Here is a 24,375-nt window from a genome sequence, read left to right on the forward strand (position 1 = left end):
GGAAAAAGGTTAGACCAGTGACAGGTTAAATTAGTTTCATCCACATCACCAGAGGGCACTGCAGAACACAGTCTAAAAACTAGGAGACAAGATCATCTCAGAAGCCCTTAAACTCCTGGATTTGGATTTAGTCAATTGGTCACAAGTGGTTTCAAAGAAGCTCACAGACACAAAAAGGCAAAAATTCCCAAACTTGCACTAGATAATTTCCATACATGTTTTTCTTCAAAAATTAGATAATCCCCTATGAATCCCAAAATTTAGATAAACAAAAGAAGGAAAAATAAAAATGCCTCTGTGTCAGAAATGTTTCAATCTTTCCTGAAAATATGGATCCACATGGAAAAATATTCTCTAATTAAGAGAAGAAAATTATAGGTGATCCCATAGTACAGAAGCTTGGAAATTAGGTGAAGAAGATGAAACTAAATTAATGAAGGGGGGAAAAAAATCAATATGAAAATCAAATTTGTTCTACCTGTTGGTTAGATCATGCACAGTTGCCGGTATATCACTGGCTCTCCTGCAATCATTTTCTTGGTTATGTTGCTTAGGTATATCTAAAGGAACATAAAAATTAATTACTCTTGAATTATGTTTGTATATCCTAATATTCAGGGATCTCTTGAAATTCTAGAAAAACTTCTAAACAAAAAAAAAAACCAGAAAATCACAATATGAATGCTAATAGGAAAAAAATCATTCAATTGTGAAAGTATACAGATAGGACAGATACAGAATATCTAGTAATAAGCTTTTTTTTTTTTTTTAATGTTTATTTATTTCGAGAGAGAGTGCAGTGAAATCGCACGAGTGAGCCCAATGCGAGGCTTGATCACTTTGGCCTGCATGAACTCAAATATGGCCTACATCTATTGCCTGCCCTAGCCTAACTACATAATTCATACATTTTTTATGCATTTATTCCTCCTCCTTTCTTTCTAATATTTACTGAACTCAATAATTTCTTGCACACGAGTACTGGGCAATTGGGGAAACTGAATATAAAATGGATATTAGATATTGTAGAGAAATGAATTTTTTAGGTGTGATAGTGGCACAATAGTTGACGAAGCTGAATATGAGATACAACAGGATTATTATTAGCTTTTTAGATATGACATTACTATAGTAGTTACATAGGAAAAGTCTTCATATTTTTATGGGAATGCATGCTGAAACACTTTCAGTGAAGTGTTACAATGTCTAGAACTTACTTGGTTTAGCAAAAATACAAATATATATATATATATATATATATATATATAGCAATATGGCAGATGTTGATTATTAAAACAGGTAGTATTTGGATAATTATACTATTCTTTCATGTTAAACAGTTGTGGGTGTCTATACAAAACCTTGTAAACAAATGTTTATACCACCATTACTCATAATACTGAAATAGTCCAAACAACCCAAATATCCATCAATGGATGAATGTATGAATAAACAAAATATGGTTTAGTCATTCAAAAGAATGTATTCATAAAAAGTAATGAAGTACTAATACATGCTACAACTTGGATAAACCCTGAAAACATTGTGCAAAGTGAAAAATTCTGCAAATGAAAGAAGCCAGACACAAAAAGACTCATATTGAGTACTGGGTGTTGTATTTAAGTGATGAATCACTGAATTCTACTCCTGAAACCAATATTGCACTGTATATTAACTAACCAGAATTTAAATAAAAATCTGAAAAGAAAAAAAAGCCTCCTATTATAGGACTCCTTTTATATGAAATATCCAGCATAGACAAATCCATAGCGATAAGAAGTACATTAGCGGTTGCCAGGGATCAGGAAAGGGGAAAATGGGGAATCACTGCTTAATGTGTACAGGATTTCCTTTTGAGATAATAAAAATATTCTGGAGCTAAAAAATGGTGATGGGGGGATGCCTGGGTGGCTCAGTCGGTTGGGCGTCTGACTTTGGCTCAGGTCATGATCTCACAGTCAGGAGTTCGAGCCCCGCATCGGGCTCTGTGCTGACAGCTCAGAGCCTGGAGACTGATTCAGATTCTGTGTCTCCCTCTCTCTCTGCTCCTCCTTCACGTTCTCTCTCTCAAAAATAAACAAACATTAAATTAAAAAAAAAAAAAAAGTGGTGATGGTTGCACAACTCTGTGAATTTACTAAATGCCACTGACTTGGAACACTGCAATGACTGAAATAATATGTGCATTTCACCACAATAAAAAATAATTGGGGGGAAAAAAAACAAGAATGTAAAGAAACTGCTATCATAGTGAAAAATAACTGATCAGAGGAAGGTTTAAGAGAGACAAAAACAAATAACCAACCTGGAAGTGAAGCAGGATACCGCAAAAGAATACTCCTAGCATACACTTCTTCCGAGGCAGGATCAAATGAAAGGGGAGACATTGGTGGTAAAAGATCCACAGCCTTAAAACACAGAAATCGTCATTTTGAAATAAACACATTTACTCGTTACCATAGTAACAGTGCTAAATTAATCTATGAATGGATGATTTTCGCCCTAGCAAAGATGGAATTACCAAGCATGGCAATTATCTCATAACTATTTTTAAACAAAGGAGTACAATATTAGAACAAGGGGACTACTCTGTCCTCCAACTGTGCCTCAAATGTAATACTACCTAACAGCAAGAGAAAAGTCTCATTTTCTTTTTAATATAATCCTCTGAGTCTAAAAATATTAACTATAAATCAGAAGGCAACCTGATAAATACTTGAATATGTATTTAGAAAATTAGAGAAACCAAAACATTTAAACTTTAGGCTCAGATGCCAAGATGACAACCACGCAAAGCATTCCTAGATCATTTGTAACATGATAAATCAAAAGACTGCCTTACACTAAACTACTCTCCAAAAGGCAAGCCAACATTACTTACTGGAGTCGAACCTTTAACTAGACTGAAAGGAGACAGACCAAGAAATTCTTTCCACTTTTTATGCCATTCTCCTTGCCGTTCAGCAACAGAATGTTTTATAGTTGTGAGATCTTCTTTTACTTTACACCTATGATTAAAAAAAGAATTTCCTTCAAAACATGAATATATAAAACAAGTATTGAATAAAATTTAAGACAACAGTTTGTAGAGAAAGGGAAGAAAATATAACTGGAAGTTCAACCAATACAGCATGTATGAACTGAATAAACTCTCACAGTGAACATTCAGTTCCGAAAATACTTTTCCTTTTAAGACCAGAAAGCAATCATACATCAATTATTCCATTTATCCCTTTAAAATATTGTTTTTTCCTAGTTCTAAACTCAAGTCCAAACTCTACTCTTACTCTGTCCCTCCCAGCTCCTCCACTCAAATAACAAATTTTTCTAAGGCTTAGTTTATTAGTTTTATTATACAAAAGAAAAGCTTGAGAAAAGTTGAAATTATTTCATAAAGAATAATCCCTTAGGGCAAATAATTTATTCTAGAAAGAAAACATTAATTTTCCTTTCTACTTTATGTGTCTCCCCAGGAGTCAATGACAAGGTTTTTAAGTTCTAATAAAATGCTCACATTCGTCTGCCAAAGCTGAAGAGATGTCAACTACACACGTTGTGCTGAGAAATTATCAAAACCACCCTATTCCTCCCCCAGTACCATAACAAAAGATATTTCTGGGATACCTCATACGCTTCAGATCTGATAATCTTTCTCTCTGAAGTTTGGTCTCTTTTTCAAGGAATTGAAGGTCTATTGTCAGTCTTGCTGGGTCAGCCTGATAACGTTCATATTTCACTACTTTCAAAACTTCATTTAATAACTGAATAACTGTTAACAGGTTCAATTTTCCAGCCTCATAAACATTTCCTAGGTGCAACTAAGGATTCAGAGGGGGGGAAAAAGTGGTTCTTAAGATTATGAACTGTTACATAAATATATTTATGTTTCTTATTATATAAAAAGCTTACCTTAAGAATGAAAAAAGTCAAATGTCTACCCAAAACTGAAACCAAGTAAATAATTTTGGTCCAAAGAAAACTACTGTGAAAGAATTAACATGCAGTGCTATATTGTTATATTATGCAAAAAAAGTTGCAAACTAGAATAAAAGAAATGCAAACAAACAAAGCAAAATGAAGACTGAGAAGAAAAAGGTTTGGTGAAGGATCATAAATTCATGTTTTGTTTTGTTTTTAAAATTTTTTTTAATTTTTTGATGTTATTTATTTGAGAGAGAGAGAGAGAAAAGCAGAGAGGGAGACACAGAATTCAAAGCAGCCTCCAGGCTCCAAACTGTCAGCACAGACCTGGATGCGGGGCTCGAACCCAGAAACTGTGAGATCATGACCTGAGCTGAAGTCGGACCCTCAACCGACTGAGCCACCCAGGCACCCTCATAAATTCATGTTTTAACAGAAGCTGCAAATTGATGTCCCTTAATGGCTGAATCCAAACTTAGACATGTTTATTTGGCCTGCACAACTCCAATATTTTAAAATCATTTGAATTAGCTGCCAATCAACTAAAAATCTTAAAATTTCACATAAACACCACTATTTTTCCAAAAAGAAATATATATGTTCCAAAGACAAATATATATGCTCCAAAGAGCATATATTATCTACCTACTCCCTGTATACAGGAATCTGAATTTGCAGACTTTTATGTACTCTGAATTTGAAGTGCCTGGCATGTTACCTATTAAAGTGAAAGCTCTTCAGGGTCACAACAATATTTTACCTTTCTATCCCCTGTTATCATTAATATTTGACATATTAGATACTTAATAGAGTGTGAGTTTACTAAGAAAACAAATGTACGTAGACAGATGGAAATGTCCCATAAGCAAGTGGAAATAATTTCATGGAGTTTGGGTTGAAGGCAAGAAACTTGAAATACCAATTTGGGAATATTATTGTACAGGATACTGATGAAAACATAGAACTGAGTAAGAAAAAACAGATGAATATAATGTGGGAAAAAGCAGGCATTGATGGAACAATGGAAAACACTTTCATTTGAAAGTCAGAGAAAAAGGAAGCGGTAGAAAACTGAGAACAGCAGTATGAAAAAACACAAGAACAAAGGCACTGAGGTCACAAAAGCTAAAGGAAGCAAAATTTTACAATACTTAGCATCAAGATGAAAGAGAAACCAGAAGATAGAGACTTTTTTTAAAAAAGGTTTTTATTATTTTCAAGTAACCTCTACACCCAACATGGGGCTCAAACTCACAACCCTGAAATCAAGAGTTGCATGCTCTACCGACTGAGCCAGCCAGGCACCCCAAAAGACATTTTAAAAAGAAATTCAGCAATTAGGAGATCATTAATGCTCCCCTTTGAGAATTTATAAAGAACTAGTACCAAGGGCATCTGGATGGCTCAGTCGGTTAAGCACCCAAATTCAGCTCAGGTCATGATCTCACAGTTCATGGGATAGAGCCCCGCATCGGGCTCTGGACTGACAGCCTGCTTAGTATACTGTGTCTCCCTCTCTCCCTTTCTGCCCCTTCCCTGCTTGTGCTCTCTCAAAAATAAATAAATAAACTTTAAAGAACTATACCAGATCATCTTCCTACTAAGTAACCTCCTTCTCCTCTCTACACTGTATGATGTAGCACCATAAAAGAAATGAACAAATTAATAAAAGCTTGTGTGTGTGTGTGTATACACACACACCAACAGCCCTTTATGAAAGTTTTACTAAATATATTCACAAAAATAAATTCTGAAGACAAAAAAATTTTAAGAAAAATATACAATATTCATTATGTATTTGCTATATGTAATACATACTATATATTAAATACATATATTTTAGTGTGTGTGTGTATAAATATATATATATGTAAAATATATATATGTAAAATAATTTCATGAAGAGAGTTCTTCCAAAAACTTCTTTTATATCAAATGCTTACCTGACCCATTTGTTTCTCAATTTTGTCAAGTAAGAGCCTTGGAATATCGATAGTGACATTAGTTCCATCTAAAGTATACTGGTTAACAAGACTAAGGACTGCATTAACAACTTCTCTTTCTTTTTCCAAAAACGTGAGTGTTTCATTCACTGAAGCCCACAATGACCGCACCTTTGAAAACAGAGAGAAGGTCTATAAATAATCTGTACATACATCAAAGTAATGCAAAACACAAATATATACTCACTCCCGGGAATAAAGTATTCCTGGAATGATTTCTGGCGAGAAAATTAACGATCTAAAAGCACTAAAATTAATTAATTAATTAATTAACCATCTAAAAGCACTGATACTACTTCCAAAGGGGCTTTAAAACTAAAGAATTTCTCAGAAGATTTTAGCCAACCATGGTTTTCAAAAAAATCTAAAAAATCGCATGGTACCAAGATGCAATTAGCATTTCCTGTGTTTTGATATGCCACCAATCTAACAGACACTTTTCAGGGAGAAATAATAAAGATTTTCAGGAGGGAAAAAAAAAATACTACACATCAATTTTAAGAGTTATTCAAGTTTCAAAAGGTAAAAATGTGAAAAACCATGTTCATTATTTTTTTAATGTTTATTTACTTTTAAGAGAAAGAGACAGAGGTGTGAGCGGGGGAGGGGCAGAGAGAGGGGGAGACAGAATTCAAAGCAGGCTCCACGCTCTAAGCTGTCACACAAAGCCTGACTCGGGGGCTCGACCCTACAGACCACAAGGTCATGACCTGGGCTGAAGTCGAACACTTAACAGACTGAGCCACCCAGGCACCCCAAAAAAACCACTCTCCTTTAAAAGCTAAGAATCTTAGGTGGCTCAGTTGGTTGAGGCTCCAACACATGATTTTGGCTCAGGTCATGATCTCACAGTTTATGGGACTGAGCTCATGAACCGTGCACTGACAGCATGGGGCCTGCTTGGGATTCTTTCTCTCCCTATCTCTGTCCCTCCCCTGCTCATGTGTGCCTGCACCTGTGTGCTCTCTCTCAAAAAAAAAAAAAGAAAAGAAAAGAAAAGAATCTTAGGCATATATTAACATGTCTATGTTCATTAAAATTCATATATAAGTATGTTTAGAGATGATAGCTACACTTGTTTATTTCAGAGAGAAAGCAAGCGCACACACACACTACAGCAGGGGACAGAGGGAGAGAGGGAGGAAGATAGGGAGAGAGGGGGAGAGAGGAAGACGGAGAGAGAGAGAACAAGAGACAGAGAGAATCTTAAGCAGGTTCCACACTTAGCACAGAGCCCTATGTGGAGCTCAATCCCATGACTCTGGGATCATGACCTGAGCCAAGACCAAGAGTCAGACGCTCAAATAATTGAGCCACCCAGGCGTCCCAGTAGCTATACTTATGGTGAACACAGCATAACACAGTTGTCCAATCACTATGCTATACACCTGAAACTACTCTAACATTATGTGTCAACTATACTTCAATTGAAATAACAAAAAAAAATTTTTTAAGAATGTTCATAACATTTCTATTTATAAAAATCAAAAATTGCAATTAACCCAAAAGTTTACCTAGAGTAAAAAAAAACAAGTATGTTGTGCTATATTCATAAAATAGAATACTACATAGTATTGGGAATGAACATACTATGACCTACATACACAACAGCATGGATAAAACAGCATGAGTCAAAAAAGACAAATACAAAAAAAATATATTCTATATACTCCCTTTTATATAGAGTTCAAAAAAAGGCAAACAAATCTTTAAGAAGGGAGAAAAGTATTTAGTTTTGGGGGGAGGAAATGGTTGTGAATGAAAAGGGGCTTGAGGCTTCTGGGGTAATGTTCTGTTAAACTATATGCTGGTTACATGGGTGTATCATTTTGTGAAATTTTTTCAAGATATACACTTAAGATTTTTGCACTTTTTTGTTTGTATATAATGCCTCAAAAGAATTTATAAAAGTGGGAGGTAGGTAGGGAAACAGAATAATTATACCCATGTTTGTGTTTGTCTTCCCATGGTCTAGAGGTCTCACAAGATGACATTTCTTTGGTGAACAAAGATCCAGGATCTGATTATCAAATTTTTACTTTTATCTTGTCAATGGCTAAAAACTGACTGGACTTGGGCAAAGTAAACATTAAACAAACTCAGGAGAGATCAATGTGAAAACTTTAACATGTTTCACCTCAACCTATTAAATTTACAATCAAAGATATAATGTTCAGTAATAGGAATATTCATATTCACTAGTTGGAAGTTCCACAATAGAGTGACTTTGCCTCTTTCCTTCACTACTGTAGGTATAATATGTAGAAGAATGCCTGGCACATGGCAGTGATCAATAAAAATTCAATGAATTGGGGGGCGCCTGGGTGGCTCAGTCAGCTAAGTGTCCAATTCCTGATTCCAGCTCAGGTCATGATCCTCACAGTTCATGAGATTGAGCCCCATGTCGGGCTCTGCGCTGACGGCACTGAGCCTGCTTAGGATTCTCTCTCCTTCTCCCTCTGCCCCTCCACCACTCATGTTCCTTCTCCCTCTCTCTCACTCTCTCTCTTTCTCCCTCTCTCAAGTAAATAAACATTAAAAAAAAAAAAAAATTCACTGAATGGATGAATAATTATTTCCTGAGGAGGGCACTCACCTTTTCCAGTGACAAAATGCCTGGAAAGCCAAATTAACACCCAAAGCAGCCTGGTGATCATAAAATCAGAACAAAGAGCTGGACAGAGATTTCATCTACACACAAAGGCCTAAGGAAACACTCCAATCTCACATCAAAGCCAACCTCTGAAAACCTCATATCATTTATGTCTATCTAGCAGATTCCTCCCTACTGCCAAGCCAGCCTCAATGTGACTTCTCATTCTTCTTCCATACTTACCATCTCCCTTCAGATAACATATTTGATTTAGATAAATTAATACTACTGATTAAGTTACAATCAATCAGGCTCAACTTTTCTTGCTGACATGAAAGATTTTAAATTAACAATATTTAACACTGCCTTTGTATATATTTAGTCTTACAAATTATAAGCTAGTTTTCAATTATATTCATGCTTTTTAGAAGCATCCTGTTGACACTGTAATATATCACTTATGAGTTTTAAAAAATAGTAACAGTCTTACAAAAAGAAATGATAAAGACAAAATAAAGAGTCCAAATGAGTAAAGATCGCATATGACAAAAGTAAGAGATTAAATCTGTCCCTTAAAAAGTTGCCTCACCTTTTGGATTTTCTCTTGTATATTACTTTGGTCATCACAGGGTTCCATTCTGGTTAAAAATTAAATTATTTCATTAGCCATTCTTTAAAAATCACATGGTAATTTACCACTCAAAAAGCAAACAGATCTACAAACCCACTCACTAAAAACCATTCTAATTAAAAACAAAAATCAGGCACCAGGTGGCTCAGTCAGTTAAGCATCTGACTTCAGCTCAGGTTATGACCTCACAGCTCGTGAGGTTGGGTTCTGCGCTGACAGTGTAAAGCCTGCTTGGAATTCTCTTTCTCCCTCTCTCTCTCTCTGCCCCTCCCCTACCTGTGTACACACGCGCATGTTCTCTCTCTCTCTCAAATAAATATATAAATAAAAATAAACAATAAAAACAAAAATAAAATTCTAGCTCAAAGCAATAAATTTATTAGAAGAACTGGACTAGGAATCGAATTATGTTCTAATCCTATCATGTAGCTATTGATAACACTATTTTAACTGATATTTCTGAGACCCTCAGTTTCCTTACTAGTAAAATCCAGGAGCTAAACTAAGGCAACTTTCAGCCATAATCTAAAAGTCACTTACTTTTTTATTTGGTTTTCCTGTCCCATACACTCTGATCTCAAATTTCGTACTTGTTTAACTGACAATCTGTAAGAAAACATATAAATGACGACTATAATTCCATTATAATTAACTGGTATAGCCTACTTTGATATTTTCCCCCATTTCTTATCTTTGCTCAAGACTTCTGAAGACTAATCTTCCAAATACACCCAGCAGCCAGCTAAAGGACTCTAGAGTCCTTTAAGAGTTATAGAGTGATCTAACATAGAGGCTGCTGTTGAGATGGACCAGGACTTCTTGGCTCATAGACACTCTGACTTCAAGTAAAAATGTTGGAGGTAAGACCATCCTGCTCTCTAATGCTTCTATCACATAGAAGTTAATGTTAACTTCTTAAAGTTAAATGTTACCTAAGACAGACGACATTGTAGTTTCAAGGTGATTTCAAAGGATTTTCTAGCTTTCACAACAAATAACACAGCATTTAAAAAGTTACCTTATTAGAGTTGTTTATAATCATAAAAAATTAAACATACTCTATTTCTTGAGAGTAGGAACCTTGCCTGTCTTAATTAATGCTGTAGGACCAGTGCTAAACAATACCCAGCAGACCGAAGTAACTCAAATAAAAATTTGTTGACAGAATGAACTTAAATATAAAATAGTATGAAATGGTTAAAGAAACTATGGAATACCTACTTAAAGGAGTATCTACTTAACAGATATTCAATAAACCATTATATATTAAAAGCAATACACTTTAAAAATTAAAAAATAAAATTGTTTTAATTTTTAAAAACATTTTTTTTAATTTTAGTAAATAAGTAAATGAGCAATATACTATGGCAATATGGAAAAATTTACAAAAGGAAATAGGAAGAGAAAAAGGATACAAAATATAATGAGCACTATAATTACAGCTTAAAAATGTAAATCCATGTTATAAAAAGAAAAAACACTTAAGATACTAAATTCTTTTTTTTGTTTGTTTAAATTTTTTTTTAATGTTTATTTATTTTTGAGACACAAGGAGAAAGAGCGTGAGTGAGGGAGGGGCAGAGAGAGAGGGAGACACAGAATCTGAAATAGGCTCCAGGCTCTGAGCTGTCAGCACAGAGCCTGATGCAGGGCTTGAACCCATGAACCGTGATTTCATGACCTGAGCCAAAGTCGGACGCTCAACCAACTGAGCCACCCAGGCGCCCCTAAATTCTTAAACTAAGGTAATATTTTCCCTTTCTCTAAACTTTAATTTACAGTATTCGTAATTTAAAATATCTTATTCAAGGGGTCACCTGGGTGGTTCAGCCAGTTAAACATCTGCCTCTTGGTCTCAGCTCAGGTCTTGATCTCAGGGTCATGAGTTCAAGCCCTGCACTAGGCTCCACACTGAGTGTGCAGCCTCCTTTAAAAACAAACAAACAAACAAACAAAAACAAAACAAAACCAAAACCCAAAAAACAAAAAACAAACTTTATTCAGAAGTCATCTGGGGGGCGCCTGGGTGGCTCAGTCGGTTGAGCGTCCCACTTCGGCTCAGGTCATGATCTCGCGGTCCATGAGTTCGAGCCCCGCGTTGGGCTCTGTGCTGACAGCTCAGAGCCTGGAGCCTGTTTCAGATTCTGTGTCTCCCTCTCTCTCTGACCCTCCCCCGTTCATGCTCTGTCTCTCTCTGTCTCAAAAATAAATAAACGTTAAGAAAAAATTTAAAAAAAAAAAGAAAAGAAGAAGTTATCTGGCTTTGGGGTGCCTGGGCGGCTCAGGTAGTTAAAGCATCTGACTCTTGGTTTTCGTTCAGGTCATGATCTCACAGTTCATGAGTTCGAGCCCTACATCAGGCTCTGCACTAACAACTTGGAGCCTACTTGGGATTCTGTCTCCCTCTTTCTCTGTCCCTTCCCTGCTTATGCGCACATGCTCACTCGCTCCTGCTCCTTCTCTCTCTCTCTCTCTCAAAAATAAATAAATAAATAAAACATTTTTTAAAAAGAAGTAGTTATCTGGCTTTAAAATGGAAAGATTCTGGGGCGCCTGGGTGGCTCAGTCGGTTAAGCGGCCGACTTTAGCTCAGGTCATGATCTCGCAGTCCGTGAGTTCGAGCCCCGCGTCGGGCTCTGTGCTGACAGCTCAGAGCCTGGAGCCTGTTTCAGATTCTGTGTCTCCCTCTCTCTGACCCTCCCCCATTCATGCTCTGTCTCTCTCTGTCTCAAAAATAAATAAACGTTAAAAAAATAAAATAAAATAAAATAAAATAAAATAAAATGAAAAGATTCTGAGGTAGGCATGGATTATTGCCACTCAAAGTATATTGATGACATTTGCTCAAAAAGAAAGGAAATTTCATTTTCTAACTATCAAAGTATTACTTACTGTGCATTTTCCTGATACTCTCGGATAACACAATCTTCTCTTTGCAAAATATGTAAAAATCTATTGCGTGCTATATGGCATCTGGCAATGCATTTATGCATATCTTGTGGCTTTACATTAAATGTCTCTGTAAAATGTATAGATGAATCTACATGGAACACAAATAAGATCACAGAAAACTTTGACTTAAAGCTAATGGATATCAAAAAGGTTGAAATTTACTCATTTTAAGAGATTAACAACTCATACAACTAACAACTCCTTAAAAGCAGGTATGCCACATACACAAGAAAGATACAATTAATTTTAACAAAAACAAGGAAACCTATTTTTAGGTAGGCAACTAAAAATGGTATCTGAAGTTAAGTTCTTTTACATAATTAAAAACTTTGAGAGTCCATCTGTCCCAAATAATTCTTATTATCACAGCTTGATATAGCCTTGAACAAATACTTTCTTTTTTTTTTTTTTTTTTTTTTTAATTTTTTTTTTTTTTTTTTTCAACGTTTATTTTATTTTTGGGACAGAGAGAGACAGAGCATGAACGGGGGAGGGACAGAGAGAGAGGGAGACACAGAATCGGAAACAGGCTCCAGGCTCCGAGCCATCAGCCCAGAGCCCGACGCGGGGCTCGAACTCACGGACCGTGAGATCGTGACCTGGCTGAAGTCGGACGCTTAACCGACTGCGCCACCCAGGCGCCCCCAAATACTTTCTTATACATGAACTTCTTACTCTTAACAGAATCTTTTCACAACAAAGGAAGAAAATCAATTAAAAGAGATGAGGTAAGATCACACCACCACCTTTGCTGCCATCAGTTTATTTTTCTACCTAGTAAGACTAATAGGACAACCAACTAAAACCAGTCTCTACTTCTCAAATAATTCTTAGCTATGTTACTAATGATCAAAGCAGATCCTGAGAACAATCCGTCCAAACATTTCGGAGTCCACATCCTGCTCTAAGATGATTCAATACAATAACAATACATATTCTGGAAAACAGGGATCACCTCATTGCACTTAGCACTACTAATCCAGGTCCTAGTGTTAACTCCAAAGAAACCACAATTTCTAAATATTTAACTAGGGATTCGTTTACTGAATGTGGACAGAGACTGAACATGTTGACTGGAATTACTTCCAATCAGAAACAGGACAACTCATGCTTAGAAGTCTTATGCACAGTAAACTCTTGCTAAATCCAACCACATGTATTTCATATAAAATAGTTTGGGCTACATGTAACTGGAATAGACCATCTACTAAAAGAAAAACTGGTAGCAATGCTTATGTTGCATTAAATTTTAAATATGCATATATTTATACAGCAAGATCACATGTATAAGTTTTCAAAAATCAAGCAAAGAATATAAACCGAAAAAGAAGGTTCACATATCACATCACAGAGAAAGGACATTAAGAGCTCCTATGATAAAAAAGAGCAGTAACCTAAGAGAAAAATGGACAATTATAGAATGCAAAAAGAATATGAATTGCTCTTAAATATATGAAACAACTTTCAATCTAACTAAATAATAAGAGAGATACAAATTAAAACTACCCTGAGATTCCATTTTAATCTATCAGGCTGAAAAGATAAAATGTGTGACCACACACAATGTTGTTGAGCCTTTGGAAAAAACAGACATTCACTGTACACTGGTGATAGAAGCATAAATCATCCAATCCCTACAGAAAACAATCTGATAATAACCAGCAAATTAGAAATCTGGAAATTTGACCCTGGAAGCAGTCTTCAGGAATTACGTATACATATATACACACACACACCATACATGTATATGTGGGTATGTACGTGCATATACACAGATACACACAAAGTCATATACGGATAAAGCTTGTCAATGTAGCATTGTTTTTGTAGCAAAAACAAAACAAAAAAAGGGGGGGTAAGGTGGAAGCCAAATGTCTGTCAACAGAAGACTAGTTAGAAAATACACTGTGGGGTGCCTGGGTGGCTCAGTCGGTTAAGCATCTGACTTCAGCTCAGGTCATGATCTCATGGTTTGTGAGTTCAAGTCCTGTATCAGGCTCTGTGGTGACAGCACAGACAGGAGCCTGGAGACTACCTCTGATTCTGTGTCTCCCTCTCTCTCTGACCCTCCTCACTCGTACTCTGTAACTCTCTCAAAAATAAATAAGCATTAAAAAAATTAAATATATATAATGTAAAAAATTTTTTAAATTAAAAAATACATATATATATACATATAATGTATACATATACTATATATATATAATGGTATATCCATTCAAATATGCTGTTCTAAAAAGAGAATAAGGAAGAAAGCTCTATGAACTAATATGAGATGATCTCCAATATATACTGTTGTGTGAAAAACACAAGATTCAAAACCCAATGCATGTCACCATTTAGGATTTAAAAAAAAAGAATATATGTATAAATATATGTATAATATATAAATATATATTATACATGTATTTGCCTGTATTGTGGATTACACTGCTTGCTTCTATGAAGGCAAACTAGGTAGAGCACAGAAGTGAAAGATAAATTTTTTCACCTTTTGATTTTGAATAATGAAAAATATTACCTATTCAAAGTAATTAAAATGTATAAATATGTATAAAAAAATTTTTTAATATTAAAAGAAAATAAATGACATAAAATGTCAGCAATGGTTGTCTGCAGAAATTGGAAGACGGATGGGGTTTTGTCGCATCCACTTTTCTGTACTTTCTTACCCGTGTTTTATAAGCATAAACCAATTAAACAGAAAAGCATATTTAATAAACTACAAATGGGGCGCCTGGGTGGCTCAGTCGGTTAAGCGGCCGACTTCGGCTCAGGTCATGATCTCACGGTCCGTGGGTTCGAGCCCCGCGTCAGGCTCTGTGCTGAAAGCTCAGAGCCTGGAGCCTGTTTCAGATTCTGTGTCTCCCTCTCTCTGACCCTCCCCCATTCATGCTCTGTCTCTCTCTGTCTCGAAAATAAATAAATGTTAAAAAAAATAAATAAATAAATAAATAAATAAATAAAAAGTAAACTACAAATAGCATTCTTTTAAGAATGCTTTTTAGGTCTTAGCTTAAAAATCAAATATTTTGTTTCCATGAATGAGGAAACAGATCAAATCCCTTTACAACAGCAATTTCTAACAAAAAAATTAAATACATTGATAGCAGCCAAAGTAAACCTCACACAACACAACATTTAATACAATGTAGTAGAGGCAAACTATAACCTGCAAGTTTAATTTAGCCCTCTGGCTAGTTTTGTCAGGTCAGCAAGCTAGGAATGCTTTCTATGTTTTTAAAGGGTTGTATTCTTTTTTTAAGTTTATTTATTTTGAGACAGAGAGAGAGAGAGCGAGAGGGACGTGAGTGGGTGAGGGGGAGGAAGGGAGAAAAACAGAGAGAGAGAGAGAGAGAGAGAGAGAGAGAGAAGAGAGAATATGAATGAATCCCAAGCAGGCTCCGCACTGTTAGCACAGAGCCTGTTGCAGGGCTCGAACTCAAACCATGAGATCATGACCTGAGCTGAAATCAAGAGTCAGACACTTAACCAACTGAACCACCCGGGCACCCCAAAGGGTTGCATTTTTTTAAAAAAAAAAAACACAAAGAAGTACATGAGAAAGAGACCTGTGTAATCCACAAAGCCTAAAATATTTACCATCTAGCCTTATACAGAAAATGTTTCCCAATCCCTGTATTAGAACATACAAAAATAATCTGAATAGTTACTCATATTCATTAGAAACTTTCAAACTACAGTACCGGTAGAATATTAACTATATATCTTTTGAGGTAAATTAATGTTTTTATCTTACCTTGTTGTATTAAAATCTCTTTATGATTCATATATTATGAAGAACAATAAAAATTTTAAACTCAAAACAAAAAAAATCCTACTAAAAATTTAACTTACTTCTAGAATGGGTTTTTATATATTTTATTGCAACAAATCTTGCAAAATGATACATCAGATGAATAAATTTAGGACCACCAGGAGAAAGAAATAGTGAACCAACAACTTGAGGAAAGCCACTTCCACATTCAGCCTATGGAAAAAAGAAATCAGATGATTTGAAGACCTTATCAATAATAACCTTTATACTTATATCATCCTGTTTTTGTAGCATAACAGGACTGAACAGGATTAGTCCACTTGAACCAGAAGCTGACTATTTGAATCTTTCTAAATTCTTGGTGGACTGGGTCACAAAAAATAATTACAATATAAAGCCACAATTATTGATACTATGTGGGGACACAGCTAAAATAATCTACGGTCAAAAAAAGTTTTCTTTAAACAAAAACTATGATATAAAATCCTAGGAACTCAAAAGCCTATTTCCAATGCATCTAGCCAATAAAGCTGATTTCCTAGAAATAGAATACTAACCAAAACCATCCAAAAGTGTTATTCTAACAAATATTTCCTTGCTATTATACTGTGAACGTAAGAGAAATAAAAAGATTTCACCTCCAAAAATTTAATGTATAATTACACTTCAATAAAGCCAGAACAAAAAATTTAACGTAGTTTCTAACTTCTTAAAGTTTGTATCTTCCAGAAAGAGAATACTTACAGAAATCTTTTTTAACCATTCACAGCAATGTTTCCGGAATTCAGTGTCACTTTTTTGGTCAAACGGAGGCCAACAAAGCCTTAAAAACAAATATAAAAGCATTAGAAATATCAACAAAAAAAAAACTGAGCAAAATTTTTAAACATGAAACTTATTTCCTACACTAGAAACATTAATGCTAAATGAAACAAGACTAACATTTGTAGATTTCAACTAAAGAAAGACACCAACTTGTGAGAAATTGGGTCTTTTTCTTTATAAATAACTATAAGACTAAGGTCAGTTTACTGTAAATCATCAGTGAATAGGTATGTTAAGTGAAGGAATGAATCACCATTAAAATTAGTACGAATCAGCTAAAGACCACACTCTCAATGGATTCACTGCACTAATGCATAAAGATGGTATATATAAATTAGTACGTTAAGCCTGGAAAAAGAAAGAGAGAGAGAGAGAGAGAGAGAGAGAGAGAGAGAGAAACATAGTTACACAGAAGAGTACAGAAGGAATGACATAAGAGCTTTTGACTCCTAGAGATAATCCATATCATACTCAGTGTGTGCTACTGTTTTGTGTTTAAACAAGATATAAAATTATTAAAAAGTTTTGCCTTTGTTTTAGTCAAAAATAATAGACTTTAAAATTTACCTATTGCTTTCCCCTGATAAATTTGTATCCTGAGGCAATTTTTTTTTATGTATCTATAGCATAAAATACATTCTATAGTCATATAAAAAATTAAGTATGCACGGAATAAATAGACTAAAAGGCTGGAATGTCAACAGTGATATTTTCTGGTTGGTGAGTTTAGGCATGATTTTTACTTCCTTCCTTACATTTTTTGTATTTCTCGAATTGCTTAAAATGAGCTGTATTTTGTTTATCATCAGGAAAAAAAAAATCAGAAAATCTATTTTTATTTAGCAGAGAAAACCCTACAGTTTAATGATACAGATTTCCAAAAAAATGTTTTAAAAATACCTGTTCTCCTGGTCACTCATAACTGAAGACAAAATATTAAGAATAAATTATCAAAAATAACAAAGCCTAAACAAATGATTTACTTGTTGCTTTTCTATTTAAGAGGACAATGGCATAATATAAATATTAAAACATATTTTAACACTTCTTCTGACGAAGGAAACCCAAATCACATGCAAAAGAACTTGGAACCAAGGTTAATGGGTATTCACATTTTTATCTCCTCCTTGAACTATTTAATATTCAACAGTATCTAACATGAGACTAAGTTTAATAGGAATGATTTTCACCTACAGCATTTGACACTTTTGTATATCACCGACAAAAATAGTAAGGATTTACAGAAATCTAAAAGTAAAAGTAGATAAAACAAGTAACACTGCCTACAGGAAAAGGAGTAAGGCAGGGGGTAATCCAGCAAAAAACAAAGAAAGGACAAAGTGAGCCATATAGATAGATTGGTACCAATTAACTGTTTCGCCTTATAATTATGAAAAATGTTAGGAAATAATTTTATAAAACAAAATCTATCTTATCCATGAAATAATCAATGATTTTAAGATAAGTACCAAAGAAAAATCACTCAGATATACAAAGCTTGAACACTAAATTTCTAAGACTCACACCTGATTTTTGTGACATCCGTTCAAAATAATAATGAAAGGCCAAAGTTGAAATTCTGGTTTACACCAAAGCATACTCCCTTTTCAAATTAGAGAATGACTACCTACAAAAAGAAAATAAATTAACCTGACTCACTTGAAAACTTCTTTGGTGAGAGACTGGTCCAGCGTTTGGAACAAAAAATAAGAAACGATTTGAAAGGCATCACGATTCAACTTGTCAAACATGTTCCTAGTAGTTTAAAAAGAAATAGAAACAGGAAAAAAAAAAAGAGGGGGGGAGGGGGAGAAGAAATCGTTAATAAAAGGAAACATCATCAAAAGCTGTGTAAGAGTTTAACACAAATTAATATTTTTAATTCTCTTCAAGAGGTCAAGGCAAATTAATTTTTCATTCATGTTCATTTTTATAAGAAAAACAATAAACTTTTACTTTCTGAGTCTGAAAGTACAGATCAAATAGAAGAAAACTGGTAGAACTTCCTTTACTGCAATGAGAATATCGTACAAAAAAAGGAAAGCCTAATTAGGTAAAGAGAAAACTATGGCCTATGACATGGTGAAGATGATACAAACCAACATTTACTGAATAATAATAAAAGTAACTAATAATAGTTTATCACTTCCCAGGTATTATTTTAAGCCTTTTACAGGCAATAAATCATCTAATCTTCACAACAACCATGAAATACTGTGCTAGCTGCTTTACCATGGATTATTCTACGACATTAGAATGTAGTTTGATTACTCTCATTATACAGATGAAAATTTTTTTAATTTAGAGGTTTGCTAAAATTACCCAAAATCATATAACCAGGATGTGCAAGAGCAGTGATTTGAAGTATGTTATCTGACCCGAGTCCAATGTCTTTACCATTACATTTTAACTCCAGAACCATCATCATATAATGTAATTCTGGCAAGTCTTTTAAAGTTTTGGTTTTTCCGACTTCCCTAGCTAATCAAGACAACGCCTAAAAAAAATACAATATGTTAAAAATAACAACAAACTAAACCTTGTAAGAAATGCTGTAAGGAATCAAGAGTTAACATAAGGGCACTATGGCAGCCACTGGGCCAGAGTCATCAGCCACTGTTGTACAATGGATGTCTACTCCTCACGCCCCTGTCTCAACCCTTGGTGTCTGGTAAGACACAGAAAATTCAGGCTTCAGGAACTGTCAGAGCCAAGAGGAGGAGAGTTTTCTGAACTTCATCTACAGCAACAACCTGCTGAATGAAAGGATCCACCTCAGACACCGTGTTCCACTCCATGGCCTACCTGTAGGATTTTAAGCTAACTATGCCAACTTCCAGGGCAAAACAAGGAAAACTTGGCATGGAGATACAGCCACCATTTTTCAAAGGCCTAGCAGTGAAGGCAGAGTAGTAGAATGGAAAATGAAAAAAGCAATTTAAGTTCTCTGAATAAATGAAAAGGAGATAGAAATGGAACACACCCCCAATAAAGTTTACACTCAAGAAGGAAAAGAAATAACCTGCCAAAGTTATCAGATAAGAAATTATGAGAGTGCTCCCCCATTACTCTAGCATAAAAAGGTCATTTGCATGGGTGCAAAAGAGAACAGCTTGCCATGGAGTATCAACAAAAGTTAAAAGCCAAAGAACCAAATAACTATAAAGGAAAGGTCTCAAAGGAAACCGAAGACATTATCAAAAAGAGAAAAACAGAAACTCACTAGAACATAATACAGTATATCTAAGGATAGTCTATGTGCTAATATAAATTTTTTTTTGAGAGAGAGATGAGAAAGAAGACCAAGCAGGCACCACGCTCAGCACAGAGCCCAACTTGGGGCTCAATCACTAGACTGTGAGATCATGACCTGAGCTGAAATCAAGAGTCGGAGGCTCAACCAACTGAGGCACCCAGGCGTCCCACAAAAATTTTAATATAAAATATTTTTAACATTTAGAACAGGGGTCTGAGATATTTCCATGTTCAATAATACATTTTCAACAATGATCTGAGGGATCTCAATTGGGTGGTTCCTTATTTTCAGAATCTAAAAAGAAACTGGCTTAGAAGTTAGGCAATTACAAAAGGAGCTGTGAGGCATTGGAATTCATGACAAATAATACATGAATGCTCCTTCTATGAACACATAAAGCTATGTTCTGGCGTTGAAAAAAAAAAGAGTTAAAATTCCCATGCTTACTCCTATGTCAAACAACACTTTTGTCCTTGAAATATTTCTATTCCTCAACGAACACAAGTGAAGCTCCTACCTTATCTCTCAAACCAGATATTTTTTTCACATAGTACCCTGTTGTCTTCACTTTGACACTTATTATAATTTTTAATAAGACATTTGTTGAATGTGGGAATGCAAGCTGGTGCAGCCACTCTGGAAAACGGTATAGAGGTTCCTCAAAAAACTAAAAATAGACCCTACCACCCAGCAATTGTACTACTAGGCATTTATCCATGGGATACAGGTGTGCTGTTTTGAAGGGGCACATGCACCCCCATGTTTATAGCAGCACAATCAACAATAGCCAAAGTATGGAAAGAGCCCAAATGTCCATCGGTGGATAAATGGATAAAGAAGAGGTGGTATAGATATACAATGGAGTATTACTTGGCAATCAAAAAGAATGAAATCTTGCCATTTGCAACTACGTGGATGGAACTAGAGGGTATTATGCTAAGTGATATTAGGCAGAGAAAGACAAAAATCATGACTTCACTCATATGAGGACTTTAAGAGACAAAACAGATGAACATAAGGGAAGAGAAACAAAAATAATATAAAAACAGGGAGGAGGACAAAACAGAAGAGACTCATGAATATGGAGAACAAACTGAGGGTTATGGGAGGGGTTGTGGGAGAGGGGATGGGCTAAATGAGTAAGGGGCACGAAGGAATCTACTCCTGAAATCACTGTTGCACTATATGATAACTCATTTGAATGTAAATTTTAAAAAATTAAAAAAAAAAATTAAAAAAAAAAAAAGATCTACAAAGTTGACTAATAAAGAGAAAAGTCCTAATATGTATTGGGAACTTATATTCCCAAGCACTATTCTTGGCCTTTTGTACCTATTTATGATTTAATCATCTTGCCTTCTTTGTGAGATAACTGTTATAACTCACTAGATAAACTGTTTGAAGAGAGAATTAGAGACATTAAACGATGTGCCTAATAAATTAAAAAAAAAAGACATTTGTTGAATGAAGGTTTGTTCATCCACTAGACTGACATTCTCTAAGGGAAAAATTTATGTCTATTCTGTTCACCACTGTATATCTAGGTCCAATACTGGGTTCAATTAATACCTGTTGAATAAACAAACTGAATGAATCACCCTTTCTTTCCATTCTCATTGCTGCCTTAGTTTAGGCCTATCTAACTGCAAAGTTCTAATTCCCCCTCTAATTCATTCTCTGTAATACAACCAGAATGATTTTTCCAAAGTGCAAATCTTCTGGGCAAATACTCAGTAATGAAATTGTTGGATCATATATGTTAAGCATATGTTTAACTTTATAAGTGGTTACACAACTACTTCTGCACAGAAACTAGAAAATCCTATGACTTCACTAAAAAAACAATGAATTTTACGACATATAAATGTAAATGAATAAAAAATCTTTAAGAAAATTTTGAAATAAATTTGATGGTACATTCATGCTTGAAGCATTTTAAAAAGGACATCTATGGGGCACCTGGGTGGCTCAGTCGTTGAGTGTCTGACTCTAGATCTCAGCTCAGGTCTTAATCCCACGGTTAGGGGATCAAGCCCTGCAGTCCAGCTGGGCACTAAGTATGCAGCCTGCTTAAGAAATTCTTTATTTCTCTCTCTCTCTCTCTCTCTCTCTCTCTCTCCCCCCCCCCCCTGCCCCTCTCCCCCACTCACACTCTAAAATAAAAATTAAAAATAAATAAATAAATACTGCCACTCTAAGAACTCAAATAATCAGAAAAGTCAAAAGACTGAGGACAGGAAATAGCCTATGTATCTCAAATTTCTCTTGGCCTACAGCGGGTAAGATAATACTCTAAAGTTGGTAAGTTTAGACACAGAAACATAAAGTATTTAGATTTATGATAACTATTATACCAGTGACAAAGTAGGGAAGGTCCTTTTACTATCCAACTTAATACACTTTTCTACCATTTTTTTTTTTTTTGCTTACTACAGAAAAAAGTTTTTGCTAATTCAAAAAGTAAAAGTTATAAAGAACCACCTTAAAATTAAAAGGCTCCCTTGAGTCCTAAAGCCGTTGAACATACTGTTCCCACACCCTTCCACTGCCACCCCTCCCTCAACTTCGCAGACCACCCAACGTCAACACTAAAGCAGAATTAAGCTGTCCCTCCAGTTCTGCCCCAACTGCAGACATTACTCCCCTACAAAGCGCTCCCGGCACGGTCCCACAATTATTAGCTTCTGCCACCAGGCTGGCAGCCACTGGGAGCAAGGGCTTTGTAGCCACTGCTGGCACAAAGTAACCGCTCGACCGCTCGATTCATCAACCTGCCAGGTCCGCGAAAGGGTGGGTCACACCAACGCGTCTGGGCTCGGACTCCCCCGCCCCGCCAGCCCGAGGCTCCTTACACTCCGAGGTGCGTGTGAGACACGATCTTTCCGCAGGCAATGGTGGCCGGGCCTGGCTCAAAGCCGAGCGCCTGCAGATACATCCAAAGATGCTCCTTCTCGAAAGAGGTGACCCAGACCGAGCTCATCTTCGCGGTAGGCAGTATTACTGCAAAGGAACTAAGGGCAGGCCCAAACGACTCAGAGGCCCCTCATGCTCCCTCCCTACGGGCAGCCTGAGGTAGTGGCGGCCCCTCCATTGCCACCGCTTGTTCCTCTCTCGCCCGGAGCCATTTCACCTCAAACGGCCGTAAAGTCTCAGGGAAATGAAGAACCTAACGGTACTATGGTACAACTGCCTAAGCTAAGGTAATAGAGACCAAGACTCCCGCGCTTCCGGAAAGGCGGTAAACGCCGGCGCTGCCCGGCTTCCGGGGGAGGAGGGACTTCCTCGGCCGACTATATCTCCCGCCATGCAAAGCGCCCTTCTCTCCCTCCCTTTCCGTCAGGCCCAGACAAAACACTACAAGACCCACACTGCATTGCGCTGCCAGCGACTATTGCTCTTGGGTAACTGCAAAAAGTATCTTGCAGGGTTGTGCAGCTTCGCGCTTTCTGATTTTTAGTATCTCTCATTCTTTTTGCTCATGTAGGTCTATTTCATTGGCTAAAAGCCGTAGATTTAGGACTCTGACTCGGTGTAGTGAAAAAGCATTGGGTTCCGTTTTCACCTGCCTCACTAGCTGTGAGATCTAAACACATCTAACCCCTAAGCCCCAGGTGTATTATTAGTAAAATCTTGTGTGCCCTCAAGTGCTAAATGTTCCTTTCTTCTTCCTGCTGTAAGAAATCTGGCTCTCCCCTAAGTATACAGCTTCCTCCTGCAACCCTCTCTACTGATGACTGTTTTCTCCCTCACACCCCATATACAACAGTGCCTGGAAATGGGGGGGGGGGGGCTATAATACTTATTTCTTATTATCACCTCTGGCAATTATTGCCTCACTAAAACCAGCTGCTTTGAATTTTATGCTTTCTCCCACAACTCTTGCTTCCAGAGGTCTTGTGTAAGATTGGGTGCTGGACCTCATTTTTTAGATTTAGACTTGCTTGTCTCTCCCACATTACTCTTGGGATAATTTTTGCTGATTTCAGTATCCACTTAGATGACCTTACAGTGTCCTGGCCTCTCAGTTCCTTGAACTCTTCTCAATAATCTGGCCCCTTTTTCTCTTTGCCAGGTTTATCTGGCAGAACCCAAGTCCCTACTGCATCCAGTTTTCTGCCTATCCCACAACTGCAACTTAGCCCCTAAACACAACCATGATGCCTGCTGTCACTCAAAATTCATGACACCTCCAATGGGCTCTTAGGCCTGCCCCTCTCCACCCTATTTACCCTAAATCTCACTCTCCACACAATTGTACATATCTTCTTCCCTTAAATGTCCAATGCTTCCTTTCTCCTCCTCTCGATGTTGTCTTTTGTCCTTAGTTAATAGATGCTTCCAGGAAAGACCTTCAATCAACAGTTTACCAACCTGCCTGTATCTTTGCCTATATTAATCTTATTAGTCTGGATGAAT

The 24,375-nt window shown here is 36.1% G+C and overlaps 1 protein-coding gene and 1 pseudogene across 1 annotated transcript in view; one reads left to right on the top strand and one right to left on the bottom strand.

The window, feature by feature from the left end:
• HAUS6 (HAUS augmin like complex subunit 6) overlaps nt 1–23,219 on the bottom strand; it is a 38,028-nt gene extending 14,809 nt beyond the window's left edge. Inside the window, exons 1-12 of the mRNA XM_042912650.1 lie at nt 22,812–23,219; nt 18,363–18,458; nt 16,623–16,701; nt 15,959–16,091; nt 12,041–12,188; nt 9,689–9,754; nt 9,107–9,155; nt 5,865–6,035; nt 3,625–3,818; nt 2,882–3,008; nt 2,306–2,408; nt 479–560 (exon numbers count right to left, since the gene is read on the bottom strand). Coding sequence (XP_042768584.1) covers nt 479–560; nt 2,306–2,408; nt 2,882–3,008; nt 3,625–3,818; nt 5,865–6,035; nt 9,107–9,155; nt 9,689–9,754; nt 12,041–12,188; nt 15,959–16,091; nt 16,623–16,701; nt 18,363–18,458; nt 22,812–22,939 — 1,376 coding nt within the window. The 5' untranslated portion in view covers nt 22,940–23,219. The remainder of the gene's footprint in view (nt 1–478; nt 561–2,305; nt 2,409–2,881; nt 3,009–3,624; nt 3,819–5,864; nt 6,036–9,106; nt 9,156–9,688; nt 9,755–12,040; nt 12,189–15,958; nt 16,092–16,622; nt 16,702–18,362; nt 18,459–22,811) is intronic.
• Nucleotides 19,045–19,929, top strand: LOC122205494 (annotated as a pseudogene).
• Nucleotides 23,220–24,375: the final 1,156 nt, after the last annotated feature.

The sequence above is a fragment of the Panthera leo genome, chromosome D4, assembly GCF_018350215.1.
Source record: "Panthera leo isolate Ple1 chromosome D4, P.leo_Ple1_pat1.1, whole genome shotgun sequence".
Taxonomy (NCBI): domain Eukaryota; kingdom Metazoa; phylum Chordata; class Mammalia; order Carnivora; family Felidae; genus Panthera; species Panthera leo.